The sequence below is a fragment of the Syngnathoides biaculeatus genome, chromosome 20, assembly GCF_019802595.1.
Source record: "Syngnathoides biaculeatus isolate LvHL_M chromosome 20, ASM1980259v1, whole genome shotgun sequence".
In the NCBI taxonomy this organism is placed as follows: domain Eukaryota; kingdom Metazoa; phylum Chordata; class Actinopteri; order Syngnathiformes; family Syngnathidae; genus Syngnathoides; species Syngnathoides biaculeatus.
Genome location: NC_084659.1, coordinates 15,533,869 through 15,558,153, shown reverse-complemented (window position 1 = coordinate 15,558,153; position 24,285 = coordinate 15,533,869). Strand labels below are relative to the sequence as shown.

Here is a 24,285-nt window from a genome sequence, read left to right as displayed (position 1 = left end):
TGTAACTTCCGTAATTTCTGGCCTATAAGCCGCGACTTTTTTTCCACACGCTTTCAACCCTGCGGTTTATGCGGTGTTGAGGCTAATTTGTGCATGTTTTTAAAATGTAAGAGTGAGACCGGTGGAATTTATGTGTCGAGGAAGTGACTTTTGCCGGTCTGGCCACGTTAGCGGTGCGCTAGCGTGTTACTGCCGTGTCTCAGTGAATTTTACCGGTATGTTTGTTTTTTAACTGGCCTTGTTAGCATGGCACTAGCGTTGGCTACCATTAGCATTAGCATGGCGCTAGCGTTAAACTCTTTGTAAATATAAACACTCGAAACACTCGAGCGGAAAAGCTAAGAGTGAGACCGGTGGAATACCGGTCCGGCCCTATTAGCGCTGCGCTAGCGTGTTACTGCCGTGTCTCAGTGATTTTTACCAGTATTTTTTTTAACCGGCCATGTTGGCGCGATGCTAGTGTTTGCACGGCGCTAGTGTTAGCCCCACACTAGCGTTAGCGCCATGCTACTGTTAGCGTTAGTGGGTTTCAATGTGGGCACTAGCACAAGTATAAGCGGAAAAGGTAAGAGTGAGACCGGTGGAATATATGTGCCGAGGAAGTGACTTTTACTGGCCCTGTTAGCGCTGCGCTAGCGTTAGCGCTGTGTTAGCGTGTTGCTGTTGTGTTACTGGCGTGACTCAGTGATATTTACCAGTAAGTTTTATTTTAACCGGCCCCCCCTGTTAGCGTTAGTGCTAGCTTTAGCACAGCGCTAGCATTAAACCTTTTCTATGTACCCTCTTTCTCGGTAAATATCTCGTGTTTCAATGTAGGCTCTTGCGGCTTTTACACCACTGCGGCGTATATATGTACCAAATGGTATTTCCTTTACATATGTATGTACTGGGTGTAGGCTGGGAATTACGGAACCACGTGAAAACGTCATTAAAATGTTAATTGCAATTCTAAATTTTGGGAAATATTCATAATTCAATTTTATGACTGGTGTATAAGTAATACTGAAAATATAAATTGTAATTTTCATTTTAAGTAAGGTTTTTGTTTTTTTTTAAAAAAGAAGTCCAATTTTAAGAACAAAGTAAATAAAATTTTAATTTCCTTTACACAAATTCATTGTAATAATGATTTTACATTAATCAAATAAAAACATTGAAAATCAGTTTGTAGTCCTTTTGTTTTTGTTTGTTTAATGGAAAATGAACCGCACTTGAAAATTGAACATTGTTAGGAACGCAATCCAAATTCATTTTCCGGGGGTCAGATTTTCACCTTCGCCTGGCGACCCCTCGGCCGCCGTCCGGGCTGATGATGCTGGGCACCGAGTTCCTGCAGGTGCGCGGGCTCCCGTTGGTGAAGTGGACCGGGCTTGCGCGCACGTAAGCTGGGAACTCCTGCGGGAGGGTTGCAAAAAAAAAAAAAATGAAAAAAATTGAGGAACAACTGACAAGGAGAAGAACAGAACGCGCCGGGGACACGATGAAATGAGGCGGAGCCAAACCTGAATCCCCAGACTGGATTTCATCAAATGGAACTGGTCCACCAGCTTCTTGTGCAGAGGCCTCATGTCTTGAGGCACGACCTTCTCGTGCACGGCCAGCCCGTATTCCAGAATATGCGCCTGCGAAACCAAAAGCGGCTGCTTCGTTTCTCCCAAGATTTTGCATAAAAGTGACAGACTGGCAGCGGCGAGCGCTCAGGTGGATCAGCGTTCACCTCCGAGGACTTTAGTCAAGTCCCATCCCCCCCCCCACATAAAAAAAAGTTTCTGCCAAGGAGGTCATGATGATGCTCAGTCAAGCATGGCGAGCGCCGCGCCGCTTCCTTTCTCCTCCTCCTCCCTGCCTGGTTTGTTTCTTTTTCTCCGTGACCTCGCCGGCCGTCCTCCCCCGTGGCCGTTCTTCAAAGACGTCGTCTGCCCTTCTCAGCCGAATATCATTTCAATATTCATATTTGAACATATGCCGCCTGCGCGTCAACATGCTCGCAGATGTGTCCTATTTGTGGGTTTTCTGATTCGTTCAAATGTTATGGAGAAATCACAAATCGGACGAAATCAGTCCAATAAACAATGTTTTGAGTCGTGGAGACAAATGGACGTTTTAAAAATCCAAAACCAGATTAAATAAATCACGGTGTTAAAATTTGGAAAAAAAATCTTTTACGTTTTCAAAATTAACTTGTAAAATTGTTTAACCTAAAACTGTTCAGTGGTTATATTTAGTCCGTTAATTTGTACGATTATTGATTTCATTAATTAAATGTTTCAATTTTGGAAAATTAAAAAAAAATAAACAAATGGGCGTTTTAAAAGTCCAAGTCCAGATGAAATAAATCACAGGATTAAAATGATGTCAATTTAGAAAAAAAAAGTACATTTTCAAAATTAACTTGTAAAATTGATTAACATAAAACTGTTCAGTGGTTTTATTAACCGTTCTAATTTGTATGATTATTAATTTCATTATTTAAATATTTTTATTTTCAAAAATTAAAAAAATAAAGAATTTAATATTCAGATTAAATGAGTGACAGTGTGAAAATTTTGATGTCAATTTAAAAAACTATATATTTTTTAAAAATCTACTTGTAAAATTGTTCAATATTAAACCATCCAGTGGTTTTATTTACTGTGCCAATTTGTATGATTATTCATAATTTCATTATTTACATATTTTAATTTTCCATGTAATTACTTGTTTTTAAGCTCTATTTTATATGCAAAAATAGGAAGACCATATTTAAACGGAATTGAAAAAAATTACAATTTCATTCAAATTTAATATTGCATTTCAAATTTCTGATGTGCTTGGCAGACACTAACAAAGAATACTTGTACTTTTTGTTCGACTACTGTGATTTAGGAAGATGTTTAAGTATGATATATTTTTAAAATAAATATAATATAATATAATATAATATAGGGTGGCAATTGGAAAGCGTTGGCCTCACAGTTCTGAGGTCGCAGGTTCAATCCCGGCCCCGGCTGTGTGGAGTTTGTATGTTCTCCCCGTGCCTGCGTAGGTTTTCTCCGGGCACTCCGGTTTCCTCCCACATCCCAAAAACATGCAACATTAATTTATATACAATAAATTTGCAAATTGTGAATGCGGCTGGCTGTTTGTCTTGATGTGCCCTGCGATTGCCTGGCAACGAGTTCAGGGTGTACCCCGCCCTCCTGCCCGTTGACAGCCGCGATCCTTGTGAGGATAAGCGGCTAAGAAAATGGATGGATAACATAATATATTCCAGTGAGTATGGTCGCCTACAGTTCTGTTTACATGTGTTGCTCCACCTTTTGTGATCAGATAGCGGTCGTTTCGAAAACCACAACAATCGATGCTAACAGTTAGCATTGTTTACTCGTATTAAGCGAGGCAGACTCTGGCAAGGCAACACTATGGAGTTTTTTTTTTTTAATTCAAAAGAATAATTCTCTCTGTTTTATGTTTAGTTTGGCGTTCTTTACTTTTGTGGTTTCTAAAATTGATGGGACAGCATTAACGTCACTGCACAGAGTCGTGGGGAATGCTTGTGAGAGTTTACAAACGGTTTTGTTTGCATCGGGGGGCACCAGTGACGCCTTATAAACAAACAAGTCCCCCTCCCCCGACCCCCCACCCCAAAAAAAAAAAAAAAAATACTGTTACCTACCTGTTCAAACATGAGTTCTCTCAGGCGCCCGATCTTCTCCCCATCCTCGGGGTGATTCATCACGTAGTCCTTCACAAAAAAGGCCTGTGTGAAGACGAAACATCTGTTATGCACAAACATGGAACAACAGAAGTTGATTTTTTCTTTTTTTTTTTTTCCTTTTTTTTGCCTCCTTTGCCTTGTTACCTGAATCCCCACTGGGCTGACAAAACCCCGCGAAAAATAGATAAATAAAGGTTTCATAAGTAAGCTGACAAAAGAAAAAAAAAAACATTCAAATAGAGAACAATAGTCCTGTGTGTATTTTTTTTTTCCAATTCTATTACGGTAATTTACAGCCTATCAGCCGTGACTTTTTTCCACACGCTTTCAACCTTGCGGTTTATGCGGAGATGCGGCTAATTTGTGCTGGCGCTCGAGCGGAAAAGTTAAGAGTGAGACCGGCGGAATATATGCGCCGAGGAAGTGACTTTTACTGGTCCAGCCCTGTTAGCGCTGTGCTAAACCCTTACTGCCGTGTCTCAGTGATTTTTTTTTAACCGGCCTAAATTTAGCATGGCATTAGCGTTAGCGCATGGCGCTAGTTTTAGCGTTAGTGCAGCGCTAGCGTGGCACTAGTGTTATCATTCGTGCCGCGCTGACATTAGCACGGCGCTAGCATGGCACTAGTGTTAGCATTAGTGCAGCACTAGCGTGGCACTAGTGTTAGTGTTAGCGTGGCGCTAGCGTTAGTGTTACCTGGTTCGGCCCTGTTAACGCTGTGCTACCCCTTTACTGCCGTGTCTCAGTGATTTTTACCAGTATGTTCTTTTTAACCGGCCTTATTAGCACAGCGCTAACATTAGCACGGCATTAGCCTTAGCCCGCAGCGCTAGCGTTAGCATGGCACTAGTGTTACCTTTAGTGTGGCGCTACAGTTAGCACTGCGCTAGCATGGCACTAGTGTTAGCATTAGTGCGGCGCTAGGGTGGCACTAGTGTTAGTGTTAGCGTGGTGCTAGCGTTAGTGCGCCACAGCTGTTTGTTTTTTTTTGTTTTTTTTTACCAGTATGTTCTTTTTTTAACAGCCCTGTTCAAGCCACCGTGTTGTTGCTTTGTTAAGTTAAGTTAAGGTAATAAAACTCTTTCTGTGTACAGCCTTTCAGTGTAAATATCTTGTTTCAATGTGGGCACTAGCGGCTTTTACATTGCTGCGACGTATGTATGTAGCAAATGGTATTTCCTTTACAAATGTACTGGGTGAGGCTTACAATCAGGTGTGCTCCGTGGGCCGGGAATTACGGTATTCACATGGATCAACCTAAAAAAGTGCCAGTGAAATCATTTTTTGGTTGTACACGTCACCCAATATGGTTAATGATGGAGGTTCAACGGCGCCCAAAAAAAAAAAAAAACATGAAAGGCAAAAAAATAATCAATAGGCGTTTGAGGTTCAGTTGGAAATTCCGAGTGAGCGAGTGGCTCAGTCAATCATGAGAAAAAGTCCAATTAGATATGGAATGAGAACAAGGAGTGGGGGGGGTGAAATAAATCAGAGCGCATCCCTTCCGCTGCCTCCCAAAAGGGGCTCGGGCCCAAATTAAAGCAATAAATCTCAATATTAATAACCGCAATTTTGCCTTCATTTGTCGCGGAGCGAACCTCTGCAGCTGTCAATCGGAATTACACTGGGAAATTAAGCATTTTTTTTTTTTAACCCGGCGTTGCTCGCCGCCATAGTGGGTGGGGCGGGGGGGGGGTGCACGCCGGATCCGAAAAGGACCTCGCGGAAACGCCGCCGATGATAAAAGCACTTCCCTCCCTGTAAACACGGAGTCCGTGCGCACGTCGGCGTGGAAAAGGCGGTTGCTACGCGACACGAGTCCACTCGCGCGGTTGAGGATGAAAAAACATATTCAAGATGGTTTCTCTTTTTTTTTTTTTTTGTGCCCCCCCCGTCCCCCTCCCGCGCCGTACCTCTTGGTAGCGGGCCAGCCCCCCGTTGACGGCGGCGTCGATGACCCCGTTGAGGCACATGGTGAGGGGGTTGACGTTCTGCATCTGCCTGCTCTGGCACTGCGTGATCAGCGTGCGCAGCTGCAAGTTCTTGTTCTCGATCACCTCGATGGCGTTCTCCAGCGGGCTCACCTCCACCTGGAAAACCGCAACGAGTGTCGTGTTCAAAAACCGCCGCGCAAAGCGATTCCAAAAAATAAATCAGGAAACAGCTGATGGAACAGCTGAACTTTATTTGGCGTTTATGCTAACAGTGAATACGTCCCCGTTTTTGAACAAATCCGGTACTCGAACGCCCCCCCTCAAAAAAACGGAAATATCGTTAACGCAGTTACGAGTTAATGTTTTTTTTATTTTACTTATTGTAAAGTTTGAAATTTCCTTTTTTCCCCCCTCATCATTGCTCGTTTAAATTTATTCTGCACTTTTGTTAATTAAAAAAAAAAGTTTACAAGGCTGGGGGGCTGTTTCGTCAAGCCTACTATACTACTAAAGCTTACATTTTATGCAAAAAATAAATATATTTCTTAAATTATTTTATTATATAAACTATACATTTATTTCTATTATGCAGTTTATTATCAGGAATAGCAAAAAAATTCTTGAAAAATCAAAATTATTTTACGCTTGGAACGCATTATTTTTCTTTCCATTCACTGTAATGGGAAACATCGATTTGGTTCTTGAACAAATCACTTTTCAAACCGTTTTCTGTAACAGATTGTGCTCGAGAACCGAGGCATCACTGTACTTCCAAAAAGTGACAAAAAAAAATCAAATAAAAGGCAAGTTGCTGATTTAAATTCTGCACTTTTGTTAATAAAAAAAAAACGTTTACAAGGCTGGGGGACGAGACGCTAAAGACACCGAAATGCGCTCCCAGCCTAGCGTACTCTACTACTGAAGCGTGCATTTTGAGCAAAAATAAATATATTATTTTATGATATAAACTATAGATGTATTTCTACTATGCAGTTTATTATCAGGAAAAGCTAAAAAAAAAAAAAAAGCTTTGAAAAGCCAAATTTTATAGGCTTGGAACGCATTATTTCTTTTTCCATTAATTGTAATGGGAAACATCGATTCGGGTTTCGAACATATCACTTCTCGAACCGCCTTCGGGAACGGATTGCAGTCGAGAGCCGAGGTTGTCCTGTACTTGCGCCTGGTTCATTCTGAACAAAGCTGCACCCACGTGGGGGTGTGCACACTTACGCAAAGATGTCGTAATAGCGGTTTATTTTCAAAATACTTACAAGAATTCAATTGGTACATGTTGTAGGTCAGGTGGAAAACATTTTGGTATCTTGGGCTAATTTTTTTTATATATATATCCTAAAAAAACTAATGATTGTACTACACTTGGCGCTTGTTTAGTATCTGTATTTGGGTGAGTTAGCCAAAATATTTCAGAAAAATGCCGATTTTCAAATGTAAACAGGCAAGACCTGACTCAGATTGACTCTTTTTGAGTTTTAGTTGATCAAACCGCCGACTTGAGTCTGACTCCTGCGACCCGGGTCGCCCACCTCTGGCACTTTAATCCGCCAACAGTTCGACTAAGATTCTATTTGGGCCGCTTGGGTGCCGTAGACGGAAGCTATCAATATCCGTAATGCGGCCTTTTAGGTGGCAAACAACTACTTAAACTCTGCAAATTGAAGTCAGCAATTACTCGAGGTTTCTTTAATGCGTCTTCGCCGCGCTAAATTTCCAATTTGCGCTCGCCGCGCCCGCCGCTCGCGGCTAATTGCTAATATGTCCTCGAAGCAGTTGTGTTTTTCAACCCGACCTCCATTTTATTTTATTTATTTTTTTGCACATTTTGCGGTTTATACATCCTCCCAACAGCGGGTGCTCACTTTAAATGCGCCGTCGTGCGGTTGCACATTGCAGAGTGATTAATGTTTCAATTTTTTTTTTTTTAAATGTAAAAAAAAAAAAAAAAAGCCAACAAGCGGTGTTAACAGAGGAGTCATTTGCGGGCCACGAAACCAACGCAACAAACGCGCTAAGGGACGATAAAACCCCTTTCATCACCTTTCTCCGCCGTAATCTTTATATTTATCGCGCGGATGAAAAGTACGGCAGCTTTGAGGATGAAGTGCAATATTTGTAAGACCTAATTAGTATTGGGTCACCTTTGAATATGATGCTTTTTTTTTTTTAAATAAAAAGCCGTACTCACGCCGCATTTATTCCCCCCCTTCCCCTCTCGCACCCTTAATCTTCTTTAATAGAGCTTTTCGCCGGTGCCATATTTCATCTGCGATTGCACAACGGAGTTGTCGCGGCTCCTTTTATAATCGTATAATAATTTCACACTGGGCTCTTAAACGGCCGTGTGTATGTGTCAATGCGGGGGGGGGGGCGATATATTATATGTCCCCGTTTTCGAACAAATCCGGTACTCGAACGCCCCCCCCAAAAAAAAACTTAAATATCGTTAACTCAAATTATGAGTTCATGTTTTTGTTACTTTTTGTAAAAAAGATAAATAAAAAATTTTGCTTTTTTTCTACCTCATTATTGCTTGTTTACACTTCTAATTAAAAAAAAGTTTACAAGGCTGGGGGCTGAGTCGCTACAAATACGGCAGTCCACTTCCAGCTTAGCCTACTCTACGATTAAAGCAAACATTTAAGCAAAAAAAATATATATATATTTCTGAAATTATTTTATTATATAAAATATTTAAACTATACATGTATTTCTACTATGCAGTTATTATAAGGAAAAGCTAAAAAAAAATGCTTGAAAAATCTCAATTTTTTTAGATTTGGAACACATTATTTCTTTTTCCATTAATTGTAATGGGAACCCTCGATTCGTTTTTTGAACAAATCACTTTTCTACTATGCAGTTATTATAAGGAAAAGCTAAAAAAAAAAATGGTTTAAAAATCACAATTTATATACCGCATGCTGGACACACACACAAAAAAAAAAGATTTTCACAGAATGGAAAAAAAATTGGACATTTGTCATGAAAGCAAAAGCAATTAAATGTTTTAGGACGACATTCAATAGGTTGAGATGATTACATGGAGCCAATCAGACCCAAAACCTGACCGAGGCCATTAGTGCTGTTCAAACGGGATGGCTCGGATCAATACGAGGAACGGGGGAACACGGGGGGGGGGGGGGGGGGTCTCAACCCTGCAAAGTTAAAAGGGAGAAAACCGCTGTTGTCTTTGAAGCTCACCAGCTCTCGTTTATCCACCTCGAACCAGCGCGAGATGCCGGGAAGGCTCTGGACCAGCGTCAGGGTCGTCCTCTCCACCCACAGGCTCTGCGCACACAATCATCGCAGCGCTGATTGGGACTCGTGCGGCCCCTGAGCGGTGAACGCAGCAGTTACGCGGACGCGCACCCACGCGCGCGGCGTGAGGGAAGCCGCTCCCTCGCCGGCCGAGTGTCTGTTCGAGCGCCGGTGTCAAACCCGAGGGCCGGGGGCCGGATCCGGCCCGCCGCGTGATTTTATGTGGCCCGCGAGGGCAAATCATTTGTGTCAACTTCCAGGATTCTTGGGAAAATGTGTACAAAGATTTCAAATTGTCATGCATCATAAATGATAATCTTGAGATTTTATAAGTGTGAACAAATCCATGACATCTCTGATTCAGAAGTAGTTCATAAATTTCACGTGTAAATATGATGCGATTTGTATGGTGTCAGATTCATAAACTCATGACTAAAATCTGGCCCAAAAATGAATTTGACACCCCTGACTTAAAGGGACAGGTCACATGTCAAGTCGTATTTTTTGAAAGAACCGGGCGACGTCGTGGCGAGCATGCTCATCAATACGTCGACGTCCGACAAGGTCGCGCTGATGGCACCGGGTGCCGCGCGAGGGCTATAAAAGCAACAGCAGCTGTAAAGGCATTAAAAATCACAGAGGTCATAAAATAATGGCACATGGGAGCAGCCAAGAAAAAATACCTAGATGATTTATCATTTCTAAGAAGAAAAATATTTTATTTATTCACATATTATTCGGACCGGAATATATGTGCCGAGGAAGTGACTTTTAAGGCCTTCCTGTTAGCGCTGCGCTAGTGTTAGCGCTGTGCTAGCATGTTGCTGATGTGATACTGGCGTGTCTCAGTGATATTTACCGGTAAGTTTTATTGTAACCAGCCCTGTTAGCGTTAGCACGGCGCTAGCGTAAGTGCTAGCTTTAGCACAGCACTAGCGTTAGCATTAGTGCTGTGCTACTGGCGTGTCTCACTGATATTAACCGGTAAGTTTTATTTTAACCGGCCCTGTTAGCGTTAGCGTGGCGCTAGCGTAAGCGCTAGCTTTAGCGCGGCGCTCGCGTTAGCACGAGCATTAGCGTTCGTGCTGTGTTACTGGCGTGTGTCAGTGATATTTACCGGTAGGTTTTATTTTAACCGGCCTTGTTAGCATTAGCGCTGGCTTTAGCACGGCTCTAGTGCTAGCGCTGGCTGTAGCGCGGCACTAGTGTTAGCGCGGCACGAGGCTTGTAACTAGGTGCGCTCTGGAGGCCGGTAATCACGCTATACTGTATGAGCACACGAGCTTTTTTTTTTTTTAATTCTGGCGCAGCGCTGGACTTATCTCCGTCTAAAATTAAAACGGTCCATTAAAAACTGAAAATACTTGGTGATGTCAGGATACTACTTTTTACACATTTGTTTCATTTACTTCTCCACAGGGAGCCCTCGCAATGTCCGTTATTGGTTTGAAGCGTAATTGAGCGGAGAGCGTCTTGCTCAAGGACACTCCAGCTGCCGGCGATGATGGAGGCGGCTCTTCTGAGACACTCGACAGCAACTCGTGTGACCGTCATCGATTTTGTGCTTTTTTTTTTTTTTTATTATTAAGGCCTTGAAGTCTCAACGTAGACATAACACACGAGACAAGGTGACTAACAGGTACACGCGTGACCTTTTGCCGCGTTTTCATCGTAGATCCAACCATCGTACTGCATACTGCATAATGTGCGCTAGTAGCTTTTGATCGACCCCGAATGACGCGACATGCGCGGATTGGGGGGTGTGCGTTTTTTCGCAGCGTGTGCAGCCGCATGCTTGTGCAATGCAGCGCATGAGCGCTCCTAACTATAAGTAGTTCTACAAAGAGTTCGGATGAATAATACACGCGCAAAATACACACTCGCTAATACCTTTGTGCGCACGTTCATGCTTGCGCTGATGAAGAGAGCTGCTCCACATCAGCGGGCAACAGAAGAATGACATTTTTCATACGTACTGTGTACCGGATGCAATCGCTCTCACTTTTCACGGCACACCACCAAAGTAAAATGTCACAACAATTACTGTAATTTCTTGTGTACAATGCGCACCCGTGGATAATACGCACCCTCAAATTTGATGTCAAAACTCTGGAAAACCCTTCTACCTATGTATAAGGCATTTTCACAATACCTGATTTTTGGTTCGACCTATTGAAAATGAAGTGTGACGTGTTTTCTGAGGAGGTGGAGGAAAAAAATGAGAGAGATGGAGGGATGCACTGGAAAGGAGAGGAATGAAGATTAGCCGAAGTAAAACGCGTAAATGGAAAGGGGCGGAGGGGGGAGATGAGGCGACAGGGAGAAGAGATAGCGAGGGTGGAGGACTTCAAATATTTGGGGTCAACAATACAGAGCAATGGTGAGTGTGGTAAGCTAGCGGAAGCTTAGCTAGCTAGCTAAGTTAGCGGAAGGTGTCCGGTGTTCTACGTGACAGAAGAGTCTCCGCTAGGATGAACGGCAAAGTTTATAAAACAGTGGTGAGGCCGCCCATGATGGACGGATCAGAGACGGTGGAGCTGAAGAGACAACAGGAACCAGAACTGGAGGTGGCAGAAATGAAGATGTTGAGGTTCACGAGTTCATTAGAGGGACAGCCAAAGTCTGATGTTTTGGAGACGAGGTCCGAAAGATCAGACTTTGATGGTTTGGACATGTCCAGAGACCAGAGAGCGAGTATATATGTAGAAGGGCGCTGAGGATGGAGCTGCCAGGCAAACGAGCGAAAGGAAGACCAAAGAAAAGATTTACGGATGTTGTGAGAGAAGAAGATGCACGAGATCGGCTTGGATGGAAAAAGATGACTCGCTGTGGTGACCCCCAACGGGACAAGCCGAAAGGAAAAGAAGAAATGTATTTTGTGACGTTTTTTTTTTTTTTTAAAGAATTATCCTGAAGTTCAGCACTTTATTTGAACACCTGTCAAATTGGAATGAAAGTGCACGCGAGAGTTTTTCATAACCTCTAGGAGGCGGTGGCATATTGGAATGAACGCGTAAAGCTTTTTCATAACCACTAGATGGCGGCATATTAGTATAAAATGTGAAGGTTTTTAGGACCATTTTCCCCTATAACTAAGTTTCTTTCGGCTTGTCCCGTTAGGTGTCGGCACAATGAGTACTAGTGACTTTTGACAATTCATGGTGGGCCGAGGGGAAATGTGAATGATACTCGAGAAATTGCGGTTTGAATATATTCGGGGAAAAAAAACAAGTCATTTAGCGTAAAATCTTGGTCTGTTTAACTGGAGACGGTCTTAGCCTACCTTGAACTCGTTCTCCTTGTCTTTGGTCCCCTTGTGAAAGGGCCGATCGTAGCGGAACCTCCAGATGTGATTGAACTTGTAGAAGCTCTTGATGTTGTCGGGGACGCCGTCGCGTTGCAGCACGTCCTGGCTCTCGGGGATCGGCGTCACGGCGTAGATCTGCAGGTCTGCAAGCGTCTCGTGTTAAGGGGGCGGTGACGCGAAGAACCGAAGCCATGGAATCCGTGGTAGGAGATCTTCAGATCACCCAGGCGTTCACAAAATGACGTGACATAACGACACTGGCTGATGACTTCGTGGGGGACTTCTCGGTTTTACTTGTACCTCAACCGGGGACGTTCCTTAAGGACAAAAACATCCAAATTCTGGACTGGGAATGGCACCGATTTGAAAGAACTAAAAATAAGCCATAACTAGAAAACCGGCCTTCACACAGAGGTCGCCCTATAACAAAGTCCTGAAACCCCGACCCATAAACTCGCTTCCTTCAACAGCAAGACCGGCGCTAACAAGCGCTTTTGCCACAAGAAAAATGAGTTGACTAATTGGCCTGCAGGACGGGTGTTCCGCCAACCACGCTGTGCAACAACAACAACCTTTCGATGACCACCGCCCCCAAAGGAAACAGAGTCACCGAGGGACTCCACTCTGAAAATTCAGAACTAGGGAAGCTTTTAGGGCACAAGTACAGTCCAGTTCCCTGAACTGAACCTTTGCGGGCCACCCTGACCGCGCGTAGGCAAAAGAGACTATATAAAAGGATACACTGCGCGTCCGCCTGGTAGATGGTCTGGTCCGGCTGGTTGACGTGCTGCATGGCGATGGCGTGCGGGAACTCGTTGAGCATCCGCTGCTGGAAGGCCTCCAGCCTTTCGTAGTCGTGGCCCCGGCAAACAAACTCCTTGTTCTGACAGGGAGGTGGGGAAGGGAAAGGTAGCGTAGGGTTAGTTTGACATCTGGTGGAGGAACAGTGGTACTGCACGGCAGACACGGGAAGCGTCACCTCACAACTCAAGGACGCTTGCGTTCAAAAACCAAATTTTCCCTTTTATGTTTATGATTTCTGCACCTTATCCAAGGTTGAATATTTTTTAACACCTTAAATATTCTTAGAACATTAATCAAATGTTAAAAACTGCTCACTCCAAAATAGAGTAGACTGATAAAAATAAATTGAACGTCACGTAACCTTTCTTCGACATTCAGTTCTTGAGTCTCCATCGATCTGAACTTCGAAAGGTTCTAAGTCACACAAGACCGTCAGTATATCATAAAATAGTAATGATGTCATTTCAATTTGTTTCCAAAAGTACAGACTAGCTGTAAAATCTGGACCAGTTTTTATTCTGAGCAGGTTCTTGTACCGTCATCCAGTGTCATGCTAATATGTCACGACGTCAGGTTACCCGTAAGAAAAAGGGGAACTTCTTCCCGTAGAATCCCACTCTGAAGAATTCCGGCTCAAGTCGTTGCTGGTCCATGATCTTGTCATATAGCGACGCTTCCATCATCTAGCAACGCGCACACAGATACAAAAAAAAAAAAAGGTTAATAAAAACAATCAAACAAACAAAACAATCATATTTGGAACGGGTTTCTCACTCTCATCTTGCTGAGGTTCCTGTAGTCATAGTAGGACTCGTACTGGTCTGCCAGCTCCCGGCACAGGATGATGCCGTTCTCCCAACACTGATGTCGACGGAACACAGAATCGAGACTCACTTTGCTGCACAGGTGAACTGAGGACACCGGGTGGCGCTGCCGGGTCGACTACAAAGTGGCGAAAACCGAACGCCGGACATCTTGCTAATTAAATGGAAAGCCCTTTCCTTCCCCCGCCGCCGACTAATCCCCGGACGCGGGCAGACGACGTCCCGCTAATGTATGGTTTTCCGTCAGTGACGTTAACAGGATTTATTTTGTCTGCGTGGACTGGTTGGAGAGGTTCTTACTGCCCTGATCATATTCAGCGGGGAAGCTGGATTTCAAGGTCAAGTTAAAGACTTTTCACAGTATCCATCCATTCATAATCTGCCACTTTTCCGGGTCTGGTCGTGGGGGAAGTAGCTTCAGGAGGGATACCCAGACTTCCCTTTCCCCAGCCACTTCTTCCAGCTCTTCCGGAGGGATCCAGAGGCATTCCCAAACTAGCTGAGAGACATAAGTCTCTCCAGCGTGTCCCGGTTCGTACCCCGGGGTCTCTTTCCGGTGGGACATCTCGGAACACCTCATCAGGGAGGCGTCCAGGAGGTATCCGGATCAGATGCCCCAGCCACCTCATCTGGATCCTCTCAATGCAGAGGAGTAGCGGATCGACACTGAGCCCCTCCCTGATGACCAAGCTTCTCACCCTATCTCTCAGGAAGTGCCCGGACACCCTGCGTAGGAAACTCATTTCGGCCGCTTGTATCTGGGATCTTGTTCTTTCGGTCACGACCCACAGCTCGTGCCCATAGGTGAGGGTAGGAACGTAGATCAACTTGTAAATTGCTTTACCACAACGGACCGATACAAAGTCTGCATCACTGCAGACGCTGCACCGATCCGCTCCATTCTTCCCTCACTCGTGAACAAAACCTCAAGATACTTGAACTCCTCCACCTGGGGAAGGATCTCATCTCCGACCCGGAGAGCGCACGCCACCCTTTTCCGACTGAGGACCATAGTCTCAGATTTGGAGGTGCTGATTTTCATCCCAGCCGCTGCGCACCCGCCTGCGAATCGCTCTCTCACTGGAGATCACGGCTTGATGAAGCCAACAGAACCACATCATCTGCAAAGAGCGGAGATGCGATGCTGAGGCCACCAAACCGGACACCCTCTATGCCTCGGCTGTGGCTAGAAATTCTGTTCATAAAAGTTCTGAACAAAATCGGTGACAAAGGGCAGCCTTGACGGAATCCAACTCTTACCGGAAACGAGTCAGACTTATTGGCGGCAATGCGGACCAAACTCTGACAGCGGTCGTACAGGGACCGAACAGTTCGTATCAGGGGGTTCGGGACCCCATACTCCCAAAGAACCCCCCAGAGGACTCCTGCCTTTCTCCAAGTCTACAAAACACATGTAGACTGGTCGGGCCAACTCCCATGCACCCTCGAGGATCCTGCCGAGGGTGTAGAACTGGTTCACTGTTCCACTGCCAAAAGTCATAACGAGGGTTTCCACTGCTCACCTTGCCTCTGTCGAAGTTCTGAACGATGGTGAGGTGCAGGAACTCCTTCCGCTGCCACTCGCTCTGCATGGGATAGTTGAGGAACTCTCGCAGAGGCCTGTCGGACCACTCCAGGAGCTCGTCGTACAGCAGCAGGGTGTACGACGCCTCTGGATTCGGCAGCGGCGAGCGGGTTTAGAAGAATTTACCAATCCGCGTGGGAAGGCGGGTTCCCTTACCCGTGTAGTTCTGCGCCTTGAGATGCAGGTCGTACAGCTTGTGGATGTAACGGATGTACATTTCCTCCTTGTTCAGCTCGGTCTTGTAGAAATTCTGAGCACACGGGCCGGAGCGCTCGGAACCACACAAAATCTCAAATACCGATATTCTGCCGTTTGCGTGCACTCACCAATAAACTGACGGTGCATCCTATTTTCTTGCCATCCACCTCCCCGAGCTTCATGCAGTCCCTGTGCGAAAAAGCGCCAAAGGTGCGAAAAACCAAACCAACGGTCGGTTCCCTTGGGAAAAAAAACCCCAGAACTGACGGGACCCTTTCACCTGTAGTCCAGCAGCCTCTCCATTAATCGGGTGACGGTGGCGATGAGGGAGATGCCGCTCTCCCGCCACGTCTCTCGCTCGATCTTCTTCAGCAGGCTGCGGGGGGGGGTGAAACAAACGCGGTAAGGAGCGGGTACGACGCCGACGAGGTCATACAAATCCGCTCTACCCAACGGGCAAAGGAGTCCAAATCCCCAATCCTCACAAAGACGACACCGAGAGAACAAAGAGAAGAGAGTCTTACCTAGGGTACGGACCAAACAGAGGAATTCTACTCCAGGCGGGGAAAGCATAGGCGGGATAAATTAATACGATTAATATCGGCGCATACACACACGCACAGGTTAGTTTCGGGGTTAGTGGCGCTAGGAGGAGAAAATGAGCTCGTTGTCCAAAATAAAACATCGCCGCAATTCGGAAAGTGAATGAGCTGCAGCAGCTAAAATTAAAGCAATTTAGAACTAAAGGTTTTTACGTCTTATCGACCGGAACAATTCATCGTCCGGACGATTTATTATGATTATTTTTTGAAACAACTAAGACCTCAGATAACGGAGAGGAAAAAAAGGAGTCCATTTCAGACAATTTTTCTCTCTGTTGTAAAGGAAAAGAAATACGAAAGCGGGGGTGCCCAGACTTTTTTTTTTTACCCCAAGATCGACTTTTCAAGCAGCCAGCCTCTCGGGAGCTACCAACGACGACGGGGGGGGGAAATGCTGATGATGATGATGCTCCCAATGTTATGTTATTAATATTATGTGATATATGATACTATATTCATCCATCCATCCATTTTCTTTGCCACTTATCCTCACATGGGTCGCAGGGAGTGCTGGAGCCTATCCCAGCTGTCAACGGGCAGGAGGCAGGGTAAACCCAGGACTGGTTTCCACACTCACAATCACACCTAGGGGCAATTCATCCATCCATCCATTTTCTTTGCCGCTTATCCTCACAAGGGTCACAGGGAGTGCTGGAGCCTATCCCAGCTGTCAACGGGCAGGAGGCGGGAGACACCCTGAAGTGGTTGCCACACTCACAATCACACCTAGGGGCAATTCATCCATCCATTTTCTTTGCCGCTTATCCTCACATGGGTCGCAGGGAGTGCTGGAGCCTATCCCAGCTGTCAACGGGCAGGAGGCGGGGTAAACCCAGGACTGGTTGCCACACTCACAATCACACCTAGGAGCAATTTAGGGTGATCAATTTATGTTGCATGTTTTTGGGATGTGGGAGGAAACCGGAGTAACCCGGAGAAAACTACACACAGGCACGGAAAGAACATGCAAACTCCACACAGGCAGGTCCAGGATTTGAACCCAGGACCTCTGAACTGTGTGGTCAGCGCTTTCCAGCCGGGCCACCGTCCCGCCCTGTTGGGAGCATTAAGTGACAAAAAATTCATTCGAGATTTTTTGAAATCCGTATTATCGGAATTTTAATCCAGCAAATATCAGAATCGGCCTCCATACCAGTTGCGCCCTACTTATCATATTTCATTTCATAGTTTTTAACATAAATAATATCTAAATGGCTCACTTATGAGTGCTGACCATGGAAGACGAAATTACACCGACAATACAGTGAAACCTGCAAAAGGGGAAAATATGAAAAGAAATGGGATGTACACACACACACAAACACAAACACACACGCACACACTCACACACTCACACAGGAAGTTGGACAAATTAAGCAAGCGGGAGCACAAACCTGGAAAGACAAGGACGGACTGGACTGAGACTGGAGACAGACGCGTGGGAATATGCAGAGTGACTAACGATGGACGCCGACCCGCACTCACCTTTGTGTTCCGAATCCGACAGTCACACCCGACAAAGGGTGTGTTTGTTTTGCTGTGGTGGCGCCCAGCAAGGCCGATGATTGCTAAGATACCAAAACCATCTTCCCAAATCGCGTGATGAAAAGAAACGCTCTTCAGATGAGTGGTGAAATTATATTTAGCGCTTTAGCATATGAATACTCGTGCACCAGAGTAGCGTGTTAGTAATGTTTAATTACGAGTTAGTAGGGCAAAAGTGTCCCCAAAAAAACTACTAGTCTGCTGAATTGTCTTATTACAGAGAACAAAGTTTATACTTGTACATGGACCTGAAGATTGATATTAATCACCGCCACCCCTCAGTTGTAACATTGATATTTGATGTAAAAAGCCGTCATTGGCAGTGAATGAGTTGTTACGGATGTTAGCGCTAGTGTTAGCGCACCTGGTTAACAGCCTCGGCACACAAAAAGAGTTGCGCTAATCGCGTGAATGCTAGCGCCGCGCTAACGCTAGCGTGAACATTAATGCTAGCGCCACACAAATGTTAGCATTGTGCCAGAGTAGCGTTAATGCTAGCGCCATGCAAACGCTAGCATCACGTCAATGCTAGTGTCGCCCTAATGCTAACTCTAGGGCTACACAAACGCTCGCGTCGCATTAATGCTCGCGCCGCACTAACACTAGCTTCGCGTTAATGCTTGCGCCGCGCTAACGGTAGTTTTGCGATAATGCTAGCGCCGCACTAATGCAACCATCGCGTTAATGCTAGCACCGTGCTAACACTAGGGCCGCACAAACGCTAGCGTCGCATTAATGCTCGCACTGCGCTAACACGAGCTAACACTGGTGCCGCGCTAACGCTAGTGTCTATCTGTGTACTGAGGCTTATAACCAGGTGCGCTCTGTAGGCCTGGAATTACTTTTGTCGCATGTATTTTTTTTTATCTCCTGAAATGTAATTTTTGAGATTTTTTTTTTTTTTTTTAAGCAGCTGCTTTCCCAAATCAACCTATTATTATTATTATCATTATTATTTGTTGTAACTCACATGCTGTTGAAGAGCTCCCTGTAGGTCTCATCTCCTTTGCCGTCCGACATCAGGCTGTCCAGCTTGTCGATTAGCTTAGCCTCCACCTATTTAAAAAAAAAAAAAAAAAGTATTAAACGCTGCCAATTTACCCTCGTTGGTTCAAGTTCAGCAACCGCACCTGTTTAAAATTCCCGCTGCGCCTCTGCTCCCAGTCCATCATGTCGTGGAAGATGGGGATCATGACATTCCTCAGGTCGGGCTGCGGCACCAGCGTCACCTCCAGGAACGGGCCGATCATCGCCGGGATGAAGTTCAACTTGTGCTCCCCTGGGGGACGTGCGGTTTCAGTTTCACCCAGAAACCGCACTTGTGTGTTCGGCAGCCTTCCGGCTCAGCTCACCTAAATTCTGCCACATGCTGAAGATCTCGCAGCCCATCATCACCCTCATGTCTCCGTACCTGCGCCGTACAAGGACACGGCGGTTGCTGCGACGTGACGCCGGGAGCCAAACCCGTCACTGCGAGACTTACTTTTCCAAAGTCTTCTTCCGCTTGGACGGCGAGAACGACTCCAGCTGAAGGCAAGGCTGGTTGATAAACAGTACTGACAAGTAGAAATACGAATCCCACACCTGAAAAACCACCCAAAAAAAAAACAACACTCGGTTGACAGGCAAACACTGAACATCAGCTTGATTTAAGGCCTATAAAAAGTTTCTGTTTATCTGCTTGTGGGCTTTTTCCCCCCCCTTCCTTCCTTACCTTGTAGTCAAACTTGTCATTCAGAAAGTTTTTCCTCAGGGCGTCAGAGAGGTAGAGGACGGTGGTGATAATGACGCTGTGAAAAAGCACCGCGGAGAGTCAAGAACGTCTCAACCCGGAGTAAAAAAAAAGGAAAATTACTTGTTGGTGACAAGTCGCATGACGGTCCAGTCTTTAGGGAACATCTCCGGTCGGATGAGGATCCTGAAGACGGTAAAGATCTGGAGGAGGAAGTCCTGGGCAAAGCCGAAGAACACATTCCAGTCATCAATTACCCCCATGTTGCCACGAGGTCGTTTCATTCTCAGGGCACTGTCGCCCTCGCTACTGTGCCTGTAAGTATCGCTATGTTATGTTTACATGTGTTGCGCAACTATTTGTGTTCAAACGTCTGTTCTAAAACAGCAATTATTGATGCGCGCCATTAGCAAGGTGGTTTTAACGTTAAGCTAGCAGTCTAATTAAAAAGAATACAGTAGTTTCCAGCCTATAAACCGCGACTTTTTTTTACATGCTTTCAACCCTGCGGCTTATGCAGTGATGCGGCTAATTTGTGCATTTTGTCTAACAGCTGCAAAGGGGCACTCGAGCGGAAAAGGTAAGAGTGACACGGTGGAATCAATGTAACGAGGAAGTGACTTTTACCGGTATGTTTTTTTTTTTTTTAACCAGCCGTGCTAGCGCTGCGCTAGTGTTAGCGCTGTGCTAGCGCGTTGCTGTGACTCAGTGATTTTTTACGGCTATGTTTTTTTTAACCGGTCCTGTTAGCGCTGCACTAGCGTGTTGCTGTGTCTCAGTGATTTTTACCGGTATGTTTTTTTTTTTCGAACTGGCCCTGTTTCCGCCACGCTAGTGTTAGCGCTGTGCTAGCATGTTGCTGTGTCTCAGTGATTTTTACCGGTATGTTTTTTTCCTAATCGGCCCACTTAGCGCTGTGCTAGCGTTAGATCGCCGCTAGCGTCATCCTGCCGTGTCCCAGTGATTTAGGTAAGTTTTTTTGTTTTTTAACCAGCCCTGTTAGCACTGTGCTACCGTGTTACTACCGTGTAGCTGTCATGGCTATTTATTTTTTTTTACCTGTATGTTCTTTTTTTTAACAGCCATGTTCGTCCTACCGTGTTGTTGCTATGTTAAGCTAAGCTAAGGTATTAGAACTTTGAAAACTCTTTCTGTGTACTGTCTTTGTAAATATCTCATTTGTTTGCGGCTTTTCCACAGCTTATGCGGCTTATGGTATTGGTATTTAAATATACCTATATTTAAATATAAATGGTATTTCCTTTACAAATGTACAGGGTGAGGCTTATAATCAGGTGCGCTCTGTTGTCCAGAATACAAAAAATATCCAAAAATATATATAAATAAATAGTATGATAATATTAATGTAATAAATGAATTTAAATATATATATATATAAAATAACATTTTATTAATAAACAGCCATTATGCATTTTAAATGAAGTACTTATCTGCTCCTTTGAAGTTCTTTAAAATGCGTGTTTTTGTTGTTACTTGCTTTGTTAATTTTGTTTTTTTATATATTGTAATGCAACCCATAGCTTGCTTATAATTTCTTCTATGAGAACATGTTATTAAGTGTTTGTTCAGGGTGAATATGCGATTGGAAGCTGGAAAAGAAATTGTCTGTACTGCGGTCGATACATTTGTCAGAACGTTTAAATATTCTGAGGCGCAAGAGTACGTGTTCCTCAGCAGTTCCCGTTTCCTGGAGTACTAGTAGCGGGTCGGCGAGTCGGGGGACGAGGAGGCGAGCGGCCGTACCCTCAAGTCGTCTTTGCTGCCGAACGCCTGCAGCAGCTGCTGGTAGTGTCTGTCGCTCATCTGTCGCAGGAGCGCCAGCAGACAGGCCACAAACTCCCCCTGGCGGGATGGCACACAGACAGGAAAGCGAGCTCGTCAAGCGTCAGTGTTGTATTCTGTCGTTTTTCTTCTCCAGAAAAATCTGCCAATGCTTTGCTTCCGCCAAATGAAATGAAGTATCTATCAAAATGTCTGCCCTTAATTACTTTTGCTGGCCAGCTGGAAGATACGCAAAGATATCATCGCCCCGTCCCCTCCCCGGGCGTCCTTCCGGAATTGGACGGAGCGACGTCGAGCTCGTCGTTACTCACGGCGAGCCCCGAGTGCGCGTCGCATTATAAATCTTAATTACCGCCATTTGCGTTAATGATGTTGGCGCAATTACAGCCCGCCGCCGCGGCAACTCAATTTAAAATCTATAATTACTTGCCAAAAGGAGAGCACGCAGAGAAACACACGCGCGTATACGGTTTACTGTACGTACGGTGACGTCCTGGAACTGAAATCTCATGGCGGGACCGGCAGGCTGCGGGCGGTTGCTGATTTCCAGGATGGTCCTGAGCAGGACTCCCAGCAGCCTTTCCACGATCAGGTCGACTTCTTCCGAGACCGCCGGCTCCTGCAGAGTCAAAACGCATCTCTTTAGATTTGGTGCCCCGTCTGCTTTTCACCGCTCGCCGCCCTTCCGTGGCCCGTTCGCTCAATTGATGGTTCTCATTAGCCGGGTGGCCGACCGTAAACGCGCAAAACAAAAGCAAGCCGCTCCTGCAGCCCATTGGCGTCAAACTAATTCTTCTGGCTTTCAGGTTATCCCCCCCACAACCACCCCAGGTTATGACAGCCATAATTCACTTGTGCATTCTTTGAACCGAGCAACTGAGGCAATTTGCTGCAGATTTATTGTATAATAGTGTTATTTTTTCCTGTATACTGATGTAGAAAACTATACACAAAAATCTTCCAGATAAACATACAAACCAAACTTTTTTTAGATTCATCCTGGAAACTCCACCCATAAGCCGCGTATGGACTCAAAATGATTTCAAAGTAACATTACCGGAATTACTGCGCCCCTGGTCATAAGCCTCACCGAGTACATTTGTAAAGGAAATACCATTTGGTACATGAATAGGCCGCAGTTGTGTAAAAGTGCCCACACTGAAACCCACATTGAAACACGAGATATTTATAAAGAAAGACGTTACGCAGAGTTCAACGCGAGCGCTGCCGTGCTAATGCTAATGCTAACACTAGCATCGGGCTAACAGGGCCGGTTAAAAAAAACATATCGGTAAAAATCACTGAGATGTGGCAGTAACACGCGAGCGCCAGACCGGTAAAAGTCACTTCCTGTGCACATATATTCCACCGGTCTCAAAGTTATCTTCTCCGCTCGAGTGCCCCCTTGCGGTTGTTCGAAAAAAAAATGCACAAATTAGCCGCATAAACCACAGGGTTGAAAGCGTGTGAAAAAAGTCGGGGCTTATAGGCCAGAAATTACGGTAATGGAATAGAAAAAAATATATACACACACGAGACTATTGTTAACGCTAGCGCCACCGCACTAACACTAGCGTTGCACTAACAGGGCCGGTGAAAAAAAACATACTGGTAAAAATCACTGAGACGTGGCAGTGACACGCTAGCGCAGCACTAACAGGGCCGGACCGGTAAAAGTCACTTCCTCGGCACATATATTCCACCGGTCTCCAACTCTCACCTTTTCCGCTCGAATGCCCCCTTGCGGCCGTTAGAAAAAAATGCACAAATTAGCCGCATCACCGCATAAATCACAGGTTTGAAAGCGCGTGAAAAAAGTCACGGCTTATAGGCCGGAAATTACGGTAATAGAATAGAAAAAAATAGTACACACTGGACTATTGTTAACGCTAGCGCCGCCGCACTAATGCTAACGTTGTGCTAACAGGGCCGGTTAAAAAAAAAAAAAAAGCGCATTAACACGACGCGAGAGTTAGCGCAGCGCGAGCATTAACGTGAGTCTTGTGTTAGCGCGGTGCTAGCATTAACCCGACTCTTGTGTGAGCATGGCGCTACCATTAACGCAATGCTAGTGTTAGCGCAGCACTAGCGTTAAACTCTTTCTGTGAACCGAGGCTTATAACCAAGTGTGCTAACACTAGCGCCACATCACTACATAAACCGCAGGGAAAGCGTGTGAAAAAGTCACTTCCTCGGCACATACATTCCACCTGTCTCAAACTCACTTTTTCCGCTCGAGCGCCCCTTTGCGGCCGTGAGACAAAAATGCACAAATTAGCCGCATCACCGCATAAACCGCAGGGTTGAAAGCGTGTGGAAAAAAGTCGCGGGTTATAGGCCTGAAATTACGGTAAGTATAAATCTAAATTTATATGATTATTTTTATTTAATTGGTTTCTTTAGTTGATTGAGTTATTGGGAACGTGTAATACTCACAGAGGCGCCGTTCTCCTCCTTCTTGATGAGCGACAGCATGCTGGTGAGGATGCGAGCGCACATGACGAGGTCTCGCTGCTCCTTCATGTGCGCTTGCAGGATCCGCAGCACCACCGGCAGCAGGATGCACCTGGATTCTGCAGCCAGGAGAAACTCAATCAGAATCCTGCCCCGGAGCGAAACGTCGGCAAAGGCGGAGACGGGGTGCGGGAACCTGGGCTGATGTACAGCTGGCTTTCCACCGTTTTGGCAAGGCACTGCAGCTTGACGGCCTCCAACCCGCAGTCGCCGTGGACGACGACGGCGGCGGCGGGCAGGCTGCCCAGCGTGTCTCGGACGAAGCCGGCCACCTCGCGCACGGCGAAGATCTTCAGGAGCTCGCCGTAGACCGCCGGGAACGCTCGCAGGAACACCGCCTGGTGTGCGGAAGCGTGAAAACTTGAATTAGAAATGCACGAGACAAAAAAAGAAGAGAGAGAAAAAAAAAAAAAAAGAGACAAATCTTCCCTAAAAACCAAAGTGCTTTTCTTGACTCTCAG

General features: G+C 45.4%; 1 protein-coding gene across 3 annotated transcripts in view; it reads right to left on the bottom strand.

Moving 5' to 3' along the window:
- dock4b (dedicator of cytokinesis 4b) overlaps nucleotides 1-24,285 on the bottom strand; it is a 103,811-nt gene that overhangs the window by 14,948 nt on the left and 64,578 nt on the right. For all 3 annotated transcript variants that reach the window (XM_061806845.1, XM_061806846.1, XM_061806848.1), the window contains 23 exons: nucleotides 23,961-24,162; nucleotides 23,747-23,883; nucleotides 21,795-21,929; nucleotides 21,272-21,370; nucleotides 19,631-19,725; nucleotides 19,490-19,565; nucleotides 19,259-19,359; nucleotides 19,128-19,186; nucleotides 18,906-19,054; nucleotides 18,746-18,831; nucleotides 15,909-16,004; nucleotides 15,757-15,817; nucleotides 15,587-15,680; nucleotides 15,369-15,517; nucleotides 13,796-13,882; nucleotides 13,600-13,704; nucleotides 12,959-13,100; nucleotides 12,194-12,360; nucleotides 8,854-8,940; nucleotides 5,611-5,787; nucleotides 3,656-3,739; nucleotides 1,503-1,622; nucleotides 1,274-1,395 (listed from right to left, as the gene is read on the bottom strand). In XM_061806845.1, coding sequence (XP_061662829.1) covers nucleotides 1,274-1,395; nucleotides 1,503-1,622; nucleotides 3,656-3,739; nucleotides 5,611-5,787; nucleotides 8,854-8,940; nucleotides 12,194-12,360; nucleotides 12,959-13,100; nucleotides 13,600-13,704; nucleotides 13,796-13,882; nucleotides 15,369-15,517; nucleotides 15,587-15,680; nucleotides 15,757-15,817; nucleotides 15,909-16,004; nucleotides 18,746-18,831; nucleotides 18,906-19,054; nucleotides 19,128-19,186; nucleotides 19,259-19,359; nucleotides 19,490-19,565; nucleotides 19,631-19,725; nucleotides 21,272-21,370; nucleotides 21,795-21,929; nucleotides 23,747-23,883; nucleotides 23,961-24,162 — 2,630 coding nt within the window. The remainder of the gene's footprint in view (nucleotides 1-1,273; nucleotides 1,396-1,502; nucleotides 1,623-3,655; nucleotides 3,740-5,610; nucleotides 5,788-8,853; nucleotides 8,941-12,193; nucleotides 12,361-12,958; nucleotides 13,101-13,599; nucleotides 13,705-13,795; nucleotides 13,883-15,368; nucleotides 15,518-15,586; nucleotides 15,681-15,756; nucleotides 15,818-15,908; nucleotides 16,005-18,745; nucleotides 18,832-18,905; nucleotides 19,055-19,127; nucleotides 19,187-19,258; nucleotides 19,360-19,489; nucleotides 19,566-19,630; nucleotides 19,726-21,271; nucleotides 21,371-21,794; nucleotides 21,930-23,746; nucleotides 23,884-23,960; nucleotides 24,163-24,285) is intronic.